The sequence below is a fragment of the Harpegnathos saltator genome, unplaced genomic scaffold (assembly GCF_003227715.2).
Source record: "Harpegnathos saltator strain DR-91 unplaced genomic scaffold, Hsal_v8.6 scaffold395, whole genome shotgun sequence".
Classification (NCBI taxonomy): domain Eukaryota; kingdom Metazoa; phylum Arthropoda; class Insecta; order Hymenoptera; family Formicidae; genus Harpegnathos; species Harpegnathos saltator.
Window position 1 is genome coordinate 67,228 of NW_020230200.1, and position 11,186 is coordinate 78,413.

The 11,186-nt window shown below is 56.3% G+C and overlaps 2 protein-coding genes across 2 annotated transcripts; one reads left to right on the forward strand and one right to left on the reverse strand.

The window, feature by feature from the left end:
- Positions 1 to 1,060: 1,060 nt before the first annotated feature.
- Positions 1,061 to 4,162, reverse strand: LOC112589071 (uncharacterized). The gene is made up of 5 exons (XM_025300979.1): positions 3,800 to 4,162; positions 3,242 to 3,376; positions 2,471 to 3,007; positions 2,121 to 2,378; positions 1,061 to 1,759 (listed from the first exon to the last, which is right to left on the reverse strand). Exons 1-5 carry the CDS (start codon positions 4,160 to 4,162, stop codon positions 1,061 to 1,063), a joined length of 1,992 nt encoding a protein of 663 aa, XP_025156764.1.
- A 5,806-nt stretch (positions 4,163 to 9,968) lies between these two features.
- Positions 9,969 to 10,334, forward strand: LOC105186049 (uncharacterized). Its single transcript, XM_011145985.2, has one exon. It carries the CDS (start codon positions 9,969 to 9,971, stop codon positions 10,332 to 10,334), a length of 366 nt encoding a protein of 121 aa, XP_011144287.2.
- Positions 10,335 to 11,186: the final 852 nt, after the last annotated feature.

Below are 11,186 nucleotides of genomic sequence, written 5' to 3' on the forward strand. Positions count from 1 at the left end.
ACAACCGTGATGGGCCCCAGGTCACCCGCCACATACGAGCGTCCCCTCTTCCTGACTTTACAGGTGGGGACGCCCGTTGCGGGTCTAACCACCATGGCCACGGAGCCACACTTGCTGTCCAGCCAGTTTTTATTACTGCCCGGAACATAGGGCAGCTCCGTGACCAAACCTAGGCCGGCGCCCATTTCCGCAAGCCTCTGACATCAGAGTCTTGCGCACGGGCGCCTCGACCCAGGTTGGCCTGTGACACCCGGAGGAGCGTGAAAGCCAGGCCTTCACGCCTCTTCCGGGCGTTCCCCCTCGGTACCATTCGGAGCGATCTCAGGCGGCGATGACGCCGTCCCCGTCTCCTCCTTGGCCATAGTGGCGGCTACTTCTACAGGTGCCTGAATGGTGTCAGCCACTTCCTCCGTTGGTGCGATGGAGGTTCCTACTTTGGGGGTTCCTACCTCCACCTCCCCCTCCTCTCGGGAGTACGAGGGAGGAGGCTGTCCGGGGGAGTCGGGGGTGGCGCATCCTCCAACTCTCCATCTAGGGTGGTTGGGAGTGGGGTCTCCACCCTTCTTACCTTATCCGACCTTTCTGGCGTCGCAGACTCCTCTCCAGTTGAAGCCTCCGCCATTGAAGCCTTTGGAAGGGCCGCATTCATTGCCGTCCTGCTTCTTTTCCCCCTCTGCTGTTTCGGCTCCTCCTCCATAGGGGTGGTGGTGTCCAGGCTGCGGCTAGTTGCCGTCACCACCTGCATTTCCTCCCGCGTTGGGGGAGAGACCGGTCTGGTCTCCCCCTTTCCTTGTCTCCACTCTTTCCTGGATCGGGAGGAATATCGGTCATCCCGGGTCCAGGTTGTCTCCTCCTCTGGGCTTCTCTCCTCCTCCTCTGTCTCCCAGTTAGAGGTCTGCACGCCGGACCCCTGGCCTTATGGCCATTGGTCCGGCGGGCATTTTCCCGCATCTGCACATACGGGGCAGTGCACCGCGGTCGCCGTGCAATATTTGGCGCGGTGGCCGTGGTTACCGCAGCGATAACAATTATCGCTTCAGTCGACGGCGCTTCTGCACTGCTAGCGCACATGACCCTGTTCCATACATTTGAAACAGAGCTCCGCGCGAGCAGGCAACGCCGTCACCCCGGCTCGGGTCCAACCTACGATCCGACCCGCGGCAGCGACCTTGGAGGCCGCCGCCAGCGGGCACCGCACCACAGCTGTGGCTGTCCCTCGCTGGGTAAACCGCAGCTCAACTCCGGGCACGTCCGTGGGTGGGCAGCCCCCAGCGAGGGCCACCGCGGCCGTCACGTCTTCGTCCCCGACTGTCGCATCCAGTCCAGTGAGACGCAATGCTGCAGTCTTCACCGGCCTTTGGATGCTGTAGCCGGGGCCTTTCTCCGCCGCCAACTTGCCGAGTTCTGCGGCAAGCCGGTCAGCGGAGAGCCCCGCGTTGAAGCCAGGCACCTCAATTAGTAAGGCCCCGGTACGGGCCGTCCTGATTTTTAGGGCGCCTGGTATGCCAACATCCGCGGGTTTTATTCGGCGCCTGGCTTCAACCATAAACTCCTTATAGGAGTCTTTGGGGCAAGTGATCGTGACGACCGCAGATCTTGGCGGCCGCGATACTACTGCCTCCTTTCTCCTGGCCTTGGCAGGCTGAGGAAGAGGGGTCCCCTCTTCCTGTTCTTCTGCTTCTTTCTGTCCCTCGTACTCCTTACTAGAGTCCATCCTTCCTCTTGCCCTTTTGACTCTGGAAGTGTAGTCCGGAGTTGTCTGGAGGGCTGGGCGGCGTTCACTATCGGCTGTCGGTCGCTTCTCCCCTTGTCCTCCTTCCCTACAACTTTCGTTATTTGGGCATACGTCATACTAACCTGTTTACTGGGGGGAGCTGGCCTTGGGTTTATCCGTTCCTCTCCCTCCCCCTCCTGTTTCCTGTTGTTGGCTTCAGCTTTCCTTCTCCTCATCCTCTCCTTCCCCTTCAGCTTCTTCTTCCTCCTTTGGGCCGATGTCCCCCTGGCCTTAGGCGCTTGGTTCCCAGCCCCGCCCCCCCTACGACCGGTTTGACTTTCGCCTCTCCATTCGGAGGGGGAGTGGGATCCGGGGCAGAGGCCCGCGTCGTCAGCCCGGAAGACACCTTCCCAGGTCCCAATTCCATGATGACCGCTCTTGCTGTTGTTAATCTTCTGATGGACGCAGTGACCACCCTGTGATCCTCCCCCTTCGGGTCCAGTTCAGCCCTGGCGTCCACCAGCCTCTCCAGTTCCTGCGTCATCTGGGTGTATTTATCCCTGGCCTCCGGATCCATGTTTTGGAATGCCAGGGATTCGTCCAGATCTGGATTCCCTTCAATGGGGGTCTTTTGACCGCCACCGGAGCGGTGGCCTCCTCCCACCTATGGAGGTCTAGGTTGTCGTCATAGACAGCAATCGTGTTTGTCTCCACGGAAGAATTGGAGGAAGGCTCCAATATTGGAGTCTTTGTTACTTTCCTCCTCTTCTTTTCCCTCATCCCTCGCTTCGGTGTTTCCTTTGTGTCAGCGTCCGAGGCCGAGGAGCTGCCACCTGCAGCCTCTGCAAATGTTTTGCGATGTTGGTGCAGAACGGGCTGAGAGAGGAGCGCGACTGAGGACAACTTAGCAGCGTTCTTCTCCTCGAGCAGCTTTCCGTTTTCCAATCTTAGCTTTTGGTTCTCCTCCCTCAACTCGTTCATTTCCGCCTCCAGATTGGACCGTTCGTCTGTCCTGCCGTCGGTGGCCGCAAACCTAACCATGAGGGTCTGAAGAATGGCCTCGGAGGAGCCTACCGCCCGGTTCATGAGGGACACGAAGGTCCCCTTGAGGGTATTTGACCTTCGTGCCACTAATCTCAGAACACCGAGCGCACGGCCTGCCTCCGAGGCCAATTCTGACGTAGAGGCCTCCCTGAGGAGGGTAGCGGAGCAGGCATCCTTGAACATCTCCTCCATAGGACTTCTGTCCGCCAGTGACCTCAGTATGCCTATATTAAGGAGGTTCTCAATATCCTTTTCCAGGCATTTATTCCAGCCATTTTCGAGCTGTTTCCGCCTCCCTTTTTTCCCTTAGGCCCACCCCCAGACCGGTGGTGGGCTTCCTACCCCTTGGGTCCCTTTTTCTGTTAAGGACAGGTACCGGGGTGTTCTGCTTCTTGGGAGACGAATCCCCTAGGGAGATGATGGAATTCCCGCTGATATTCTTCCTCCTTCTCTTCCCCTTGTCCTGAGTCCCCACCCGCTAACTCCGGCCTCGTTGGAGACAAGGGCCTTCGTTTTCACGCGTTCAGGAGTCGCGAAATCCTTGCCGGTGTTGCTGTTGGATTTCAGAGTGGTAGAGGAGACGAATCTGCCACGCTCGTCCCTCTCCACTCTTGACTTCTGCGAAAGGAGAACGTCTGATACAATTACCGGTTTTCCCCATTTACCGGTCGCGCACGCGTACGCGTCCCTTCCCCCGGAAACCCATCCCCACCTCTTACTAGAGAGGGGGCCAGGCCTATTTTTACTAAGCGTCCTGCCTGAGGAATTGGCGCCTTTGCCCCTGGTCAGCCCCGTTCCCTCGTTGGGTGGTCCCTCTTCTTTTCGGGGATCCGCCTCGTCTTCCCCCCGGTGGGAGAGATGCATCTCGTCTTCCGACGAGGGTTGCATTCTCCCGAAGCGTGGCTGTCCCTCTTCTTGCCGAGGGCTCACGTAGCGAGTCCCTCGGTAGGGACCGCGCTTCTGGCCGGTGTTCGCCAGGGTTCGCTCTCCCTCGGTGCACGGCACCCCTTTCTTTCTTCCCGAGGGGTCCGCTTGACTCACTCCCCGGCGGGAGCGGTCTCTCCGGCATTGCTGCACGGAGTGGGTCCGGATTCCGGGATCAAAATCCGGATCCCCGTCGGAAGACTGACAGTAACTTTCGCTACTGTCAGTCAGGCTCCGACTTCGGCTCCTGTAGGAGCTATTATCAGCGGCTGACCTGTCGTCTGTTGACGACATGGCGGGGCCCAGGTGCGGCTCCCCGACACGACGCTTCACGATAGTCATTTCCTCGCAGATGCTCGTGATCAACATCTGCGATGGCCCGTCGCTGGATGACGACGTGGGGGCGATCGGGACAATATCCTCAACCTCACGCCGGTTTTCGGCTCCGAGTACCGAAACGTTGTGCCTTTCGTTAGTCATAGTAAATCCATCCTGTGTAGGATTGTTATGAGCCCTACCCACTCGGGTGTAATTTCGGGGTTTTCCTTCCCCTAGACCGGTTGCCTTCACCAGGCTAACGAGCTGGACCCACGAGTGGGACCCAAAGGATCCTACAGACCCTGGTTAAAACCTGGAGGCAGCTGCCCATCCAGGAGTATTATGGACGCTCTTAGTCTAGTCCCTCTGTACAGGCCACCCCGGCATGGTAGAACCTGCCAGTGGTCGAAACCCCCGCCGGTACAGTTCTATACATCATTGGGACACGCAAGCTTCCCCACCACGACAAGGTGGCGTCCACGAGGGAGCGCGAGCACGCTGGCTGCCATGGGGGAGGCGTTCCCGGTGGGGTGCGACACTGGTGGACTTCCTCCTTCCATGGGACCCCCCGCGTGGCGGCGCCCCCAGCGGTGCCCCGAAAGTCGGAGGCCGGGGTCCCCCGAAACCGGGCAGGCTTCCAGCAATGGGGGTCAGGGCGCGTGTAGGGGGCGGGAGACCAATGCCGGCGATGATACATTCCGCCGGCCCGCGCCATATGTTGCTCCTCTGAGGGAACTCCCAGACTTCCCTCTTCCGGGGGGATGCGGGCATGCCCGGGCAAGAAAGCCGTGCGGGGTTGTGGGTTATAAACCGAAATGAGCGAATTTCATAAAGTATTATTAACGAACATGGAACTAAATATGATGATCCTGGCAAGCCAAAGGGACACGAGTGAGCTGGAGGCCCCTCCAGGCTGCCGCTCCAGAAAGTAGGAGGCGGCTATAAGGACCGCTGAAGACCATCCATGCACTAGCAGGGTGGCAAGAAGAGATGGACTCCGCAGCGCATCCATCGATGATAAAGAAGAAGGGAGGACCACACGTGGTAACACCCAACGCGCGACGGGAGTGGTAGAATCCTCCAGGTCCAAGTCGAGGACGCCTATAGAAATCACAATCCTCACCCGAATCAACCTCATCTAACAGGATTGAAGGAAAGGCAGAACCCAAGGAGGGAGGATGGGATATCCCTGTGAAAACCGACAGGGAAACGGATGAGAAGAAATTCGAGGTAAAAGCGTTCCTCCCAAGAGGAAGGCCTGAAACAACAGGTGAATATAGAAAAAAGATAGCGTTTTTGGTTAAGAGAAAGGACCTCGTTGAGAGGAAAAGGGAGGAAAGATTATTGAAGGGGCTGGAAAATCCGGTTGAGGTATTCCAGGATTGCTCTGATAACCGGAAGTATAGGACGGAGGTGAGGAGGCTGACCGAGCATTTGGAAGAAGCCCCATTTAAAGACCTGACCGCATCTGTATTAGAAGCGGCTGCGCGGATCTTGGGTTTTTCCGTCCGCTCAAAAGATCTAAAGGGAACGTACGTAAAAGTACTACGGGATGCATCAGCAGCAATCGCAGTGGGAACTACATTCATGGCTAAGAGGATGGCCATGATTGAAACGGGAGAAAGCCTTGAGATCCTTGAAGAGTTGCGCGAAGGAATTCAAAGACTCCGGACTTCGCTGGAGGCAATGGGGAAGGAAGTCGAAGACTTAAAGGAGACACTCCGCTGTCTAAGGGAGACGCCACCACCAGCGCCGGTTACCTCTTCACCACCGATATATGTGAAAGAGGAGGAGGTGAAAAGGCAGTTTTCGGGGAAGAGGAATATCCTCCCGACTGCAGACACAGATGAGGAGGTGCAAGCAGTTATGGGGGCTATTGAGGTTCAACCCGGCACAATAAGACCGTGAGCTACCAACCTCATAAAAGAAGGACAGGGGGAAGTCAAGGCCACAGAAAACGGCAAGTCCGGCCTTAGGATAAGGGAGAACATTCTTCTGAACAAAAGAATTAGGATCGAAAACCAGGTCATGGGGAAAAGAAAGAGAAATCCCTAGAGGAAAGGGTGACATTCATGGTGTTTCAGGCGATGAACATGTGGACATCGCAAAGGAATGAAGGACAAAAGGGACCAATGATGAGTACACCTATGGAGAAACCTCTGCCTCAGAGGAAAAAGAGAGAAAGGAAGAAAATGGGAGTGAAGGCTGAGTCAGGCAGAGTATCTGTTAAACAGCCGCAGGAGAATAAGGCGGGGCCTCAATCACAAACTCCTGCTCCATCCCTTTCAAGGGAGGAATTCCCACTGCTAACACAGCAAGGACTAGAAAAGGACAATGCTGTATCCCAGGAAACGTGGGTGAAGGTAGAAGGAAGGAAAGAGAAACGAAGGGAGAGGAAGGAGGTGGAAAAAAGGCAACCCCCGAGGCAATCCGTTAAAATGACGGACAGCAGAGGAGCGACAGGGAAAAAGCCAAGGCGCAAAGTTCCGAACACTGCGGCGATTTCTATTACCGCAGAAAAAGGGCAGTACAAGGAGCAGTTAGTTGAGGCGAAAGGGAAGGTAGACATCAATAGTCTGGGGATCTCCAAGATCAAGACTAGGCAAGGAGCCACGGGAGCTCTGATACTGGAGATCCTCGGTGAAAATACAAGTGCCCAAGCCGACCTCTTCGCCGGGACGCTTAGAGAGGTTTGACTGACAGGGCAAGGGTGAACCGCCCCCAAAAATTGGAGGAAATCAGGCTGAGAGGCCTCGAAATCTCAACCACGGAAGACGAGGCGGCAGAATGTGTGACGAAGGAAGGGGGTGTGGGATATCCGATATAAAAACGGGTAAGATAAGGATCACGCCGGCTCCAGATCCCTATGGATGCAGTGTCCCCTGGTGGCTGCAAAAGGAGTAGCAGAGAAGGTGACACTGGCCATGGGCTGGACCTAGATAAGGGCAGAACTGCTGGATGCGAGACCTATGCAATGTTACAAGTGTCTCGAAAAGAGTCATGTCCAGTACAATTGCAACAACAATGTAGACAGGAGGCAGAATTGTTATAGATGTGGTGAAGCTGGACACGTGACCTGAGATTGCGAAGCTCAAGCCAGATGTCAAATCTGCTCGGACGCGGGTCATCCTGCGGGCCATAAAATGGGGGCCGGCCTGTCACCCTCCTAAAAAAAGGAGGATGAGGAGAGGACAGAAGGGCGTTGGGGTATCCGCACCGACGTCATCCATATCTTCTGTCCCCTTGTACAGGGAGGAAGAAAAGAGAGGATAACGGAGCTCTTACCCCCTCCACCCGTCCAGACCCCTCCCTCCAACACCTAACAGGAGGAAGATGAGGGGATGGACATAGAGAGGAGAGGGAAGAGACTTGCCCGTACGATGGAGGAGAATGAAAGTGACGGTAGGGAGGAGTCGGAGGGAAAATTATTGATAGTATTTGACGAATAATGGATACCCAGCACCTCCAATCCAACCTGCACCGCGTCAAGCTATGCCGCTCTTTGAGCACACTATGGCGGAGCACGGTGCAGAGTTGGGAATAGCGGCGGAGACCAATCATATCCCCAAGAACCACCCTAGATGGTTCGAGGATGAACTGGGCTCCGTCGCTATCGTATGGAGGGCGAATAAAAACTTCCCTCCCGCAGCCCAGAAGGGAAAAGGGAGAGGTTTTGTCGTGGCCATGTGGGGGGCCCTGATTGTAATCAGGGTCTATCTCCTCCCAGTGAGGAGCCTGGACCTACCAGGATACAGGTCCAAGCTCCCAGACATTGGATGGGCTGTTAGACGGTACCTCCCGGGATGTCATCGTCGCCGTGGATTTCAACGCGAAATCAGATCTATGGGGTTCTCGGTGAGGTGACAGGAGGGAGAGGAGGTGGAAGACTGGACCGCTGAACTGGGTCTGCACCTATTGAATGAAGGAGGTAAATCAACCTTTGTGGGGCCACAGGGGGAGTCTATTATAGACCTCTCATGGGCAACTCCTGCGGCCCATGGACGGGTGCAGGCCAGGAGGGTGGCGGAGGAGCTCGAGTCGGATCATTCTGTCGGATCATTTACTTATAAAGATGGAGTTCTCCATCACCCCCAATGGATTGCGGCCCAGGCGAAAGGAAGGACCCCGACCCAAACGATGGGCCCTTAGTCAACTTAACAGGGAAATGTTAGAGATTTCCCTAGAGGCAGCCACTTGGCTACAGTGGAAGGAAGGGCAGGACCTAGACCCTGAGGTAATGGAAATCATGGATACAATCACACAAGCGTGTGACTAAGCCATGCCCAGAGTTAAGTCCTGCCCAAAAAGATCCGCCTAGTGGTGGACCGAAGACATCGCTGATCTTAGGCAGAAATCGGTCCACTTCAGGCGAATTTTTAGAAGGACCCGAAATAACCGGGATTCGGACCCCGAGGCCATCCTGGCCGCCTGAATGGACTTTTGCATGGCAGCAGCGGCATTACGCGGTGCCATAGGGGCGGTCAGGGGAAAGGGTGGGACACCCTCCTCCAAACGTTGGATGCGGATCTGTGGGGGCGTCCATACAAGTTGGCTATGCTAAAGTTAAAGCCATGGACGCCCCAACTAACGGAGACGCTTGACCCCCGGTTCCTTGAACAGGTCATGGGAACCCTCTTCCCGGTTAGGGAAGGGATTCCCATGACCCATATTCCCATTTGCCCCATATAGAACCCCTACTCCCGAACAGCAGGGGGAGGTACCGGGGTCACTGAGGAGGAGGTGGCCGATATCATCAAACGGGTCAAGAGCCGCAAAGCTCCAGGACCCGATGCATCCCCGGCTGAGTCCTTACCCTGACCTCGGGGTATCTGAATGGCGGGGATTTTCTCCCAAGCACTAAGGGAAAGGAGGTTCCCCCCAGTCTGGGGGAGGGCCAATGTGGTCCTCTTCCGAAAAGAGGGCAAGCCGGAGGACTTCTCCGCGTAAAGGCCCATATGTTTCTTCGATGAGGCGGGCAAATTATTCGAACGCGTGAAAGCTGCCCACCTCACGAAGCATATGTTCCGGGAAGGTCTAAACCTTGATGATGGCCAATATGGCTTCCGAGAGGGAAGATCAACCGTGAACGATTCTACGTCTACGATCCCTCTCGGAGGCCATCGGCAGGAGGGTGGCAGTTGCTGTATCATTGGATATAGCTAACGCATTTAACACCCTGCCCTAGGGTAGGTTGATGAAAGCTATGTCGGACTATTTTGACTTCCCACCCTACCTCACGGCCGTCATCGAGGATTATTTCCAGGGTCGGCATCTAAGCTAGATGGACGCCGACAGCAAAGTACGCGAGAGGGGGATGAGTTGCGGAATTCCTCAAGGGTCCGTGTTGGGCCCGCTCTTGTGGAACCTTGGCTATAACTCAGTCCTCCGAGCAGCATTCCTCCCCGACTGTAGCATATTGTGCTACGCGGACGATATGCTAGTACTGACCGGGGGGAAAGACTGGGGTGATGCCGTGAGGATGGCTAACATCGCGGTGGCATGCGTTGTGCGTGTCATCCGCAGACTAGGTCTGGTGGTGGCTGAAAGAAAAACAGGAGCTATTTTCTTTCACGAAAAGGGGATGAAGCCACTCCAGGTTCAGCTGCGGATAGAAACAGTCAGGGTCCTGATTGAGGCCCAAATGAGGTATCTGGGCCTCACACTGGACGGCTCCTGGTGCTTCAAAAAGTACATAAACCGCCTGGTCTCCCGATTAAGAGTTATTTCAGCCAATTTGGGCAGATTAATGCCAAACATCGTGGGAGCAGATCGGAAGGCTCGTCGCCTCCATGCTGGGATAATTAATTCGGTAGCACTCTACGGAGCGCCGGTATGGGCCGAGGCTCTAGCCGTCAACCGTCCACTTCAGGCGCTACTGCGCAGAGCGCACAGGACGGTGGCGGTCAGAGTCTTTCGAAGCTACAGGACGGTATCCCACGTAGCGGCGACGTAGACGGCTCTGGCGGGCATGCCTCCCCTGGAGCTCGTAGCCCTCACGTATCGTTCCATGTACGTGAAGAGGCAGGAGCTCAGACGTACAGGGGATGCAGGTGAGGCGCTCGCCGGAACCATGCGGCGCTCGAAGCACCAGGCTCGGCAGCTCCTCCTCCAAAGATGGCAGAGGCATTTGGCAAATGTCAAATATGAGAGGAGGACTGTCGGGGCTGTCCAGCCCTGCCTACCAGAGGGGGTAGATAGGGCATTCGGGACCGTGACATTCAGGATGACACAGGTACTCACCGGGCATGGTTGTTTCGGTGAGTACCTGTGTCGTATAGGCAAAGAACGCATAACGCATTGCCACCACTGCGATTGCGATCACGACTCCGCGTAGTATATATTGCAAGACTGCCCCGCATAGGCTGCAGAGTGCGGAGTCGTGATCCGAGAAATAGGACAAGATCTTTCACTTCCCACGGTAGTCAATGCCATAGTGGGGAGAGAGAGAAAGTGGGAAATATTCGCCTCCTTCTGCGAGGTAGTTATCTACGAGTAGTTATATTCCTCAACGCAACCCACCGCTCGGACGAGGACACGGAGCTGCTGGCCCCATGCTTCGCATGCGGCCAGCGTATGATGCGCCGTGTCCTCGAGCTCTTGGCAGTGGTGGTATCGTATGTTGGGCTCCTTTTGAATCTGATGCAGGAATCGACCGAAACCGTGTCCGATCAACACCTGCACCAGATGCGACGTGAGTACATGCCCCGCCTGTCTACCATCGCCGGCAGAGAGGGGTGGACGGCCTCGGCCATTTGGAGCTCGGATCCGCGGGGTCCTCCCATGTCCGCCAACAAGGCGTTCCACCACTCCATGACCCGAGCTCTAGCCTGAGGTTTCAGGGCTGCCAGGCCCCTGGCTGTTACCTCCTTCCCCACCTCGTGGAGCTCCCGCACCCTCCAATAGAGAGTGCTTCGCCCCTCTGCGAGGAACTCCACGAGGGGGGATTTGGTCGGGTCGTCGCTGCCATATACGATACGGTGCGGTACACCCGAAACGCCCTCACAACCACCGACTGCAGCGTCTGATGCATTAGGTGTTTACTGCGGCCGGTGGCCTTAAGCTGCCCATGTGGCCAATGAGGCGCCCGTATGGGCGCCCCATAGAGGGCGTTTGAGAACACCACACCCACGTGTAAAGGATGGTGTCCGTATCTGCGTCGGGCCCACGATTAAATATCTAGGTCTGA

What these genes read in the sequence shown, in the direction of transcription:
- LOC112589071 (XM_025300979.1), bottom strand. Translation starts at nt 4,162, where the DNA reads ATGACTAACGAAAGGCACAACGTTTCGGTACTCGGAGCCGAAAACCGG. An exon ending in GAGACCGCTCCCGCCGGGGA is followed by an intron (nt 3,377 to 3,799) that starts GTGAGTCAAGCG and finishes CTCCTTTCGCAG; the next exon opens with AAGTCAAGAGTGGAGAGGGA. An exon ending in TGGAATTGGGACCTGGGAAG is followed by an intron (nt 1,760 to 2,120) that starts GTGTCTTCCGGG and finishes CCAGCCCTCCAG; the next exon opens with ACAACTCCGGACTACACTTC.
- LOC105186049 (XM_011145985.2), top strand. Translation starts at nt 9,969, where the DNA reads ATGCCTCCCCTGGAGCTCGTAGCCCTCACGTATCGTTCCATGTACGTG.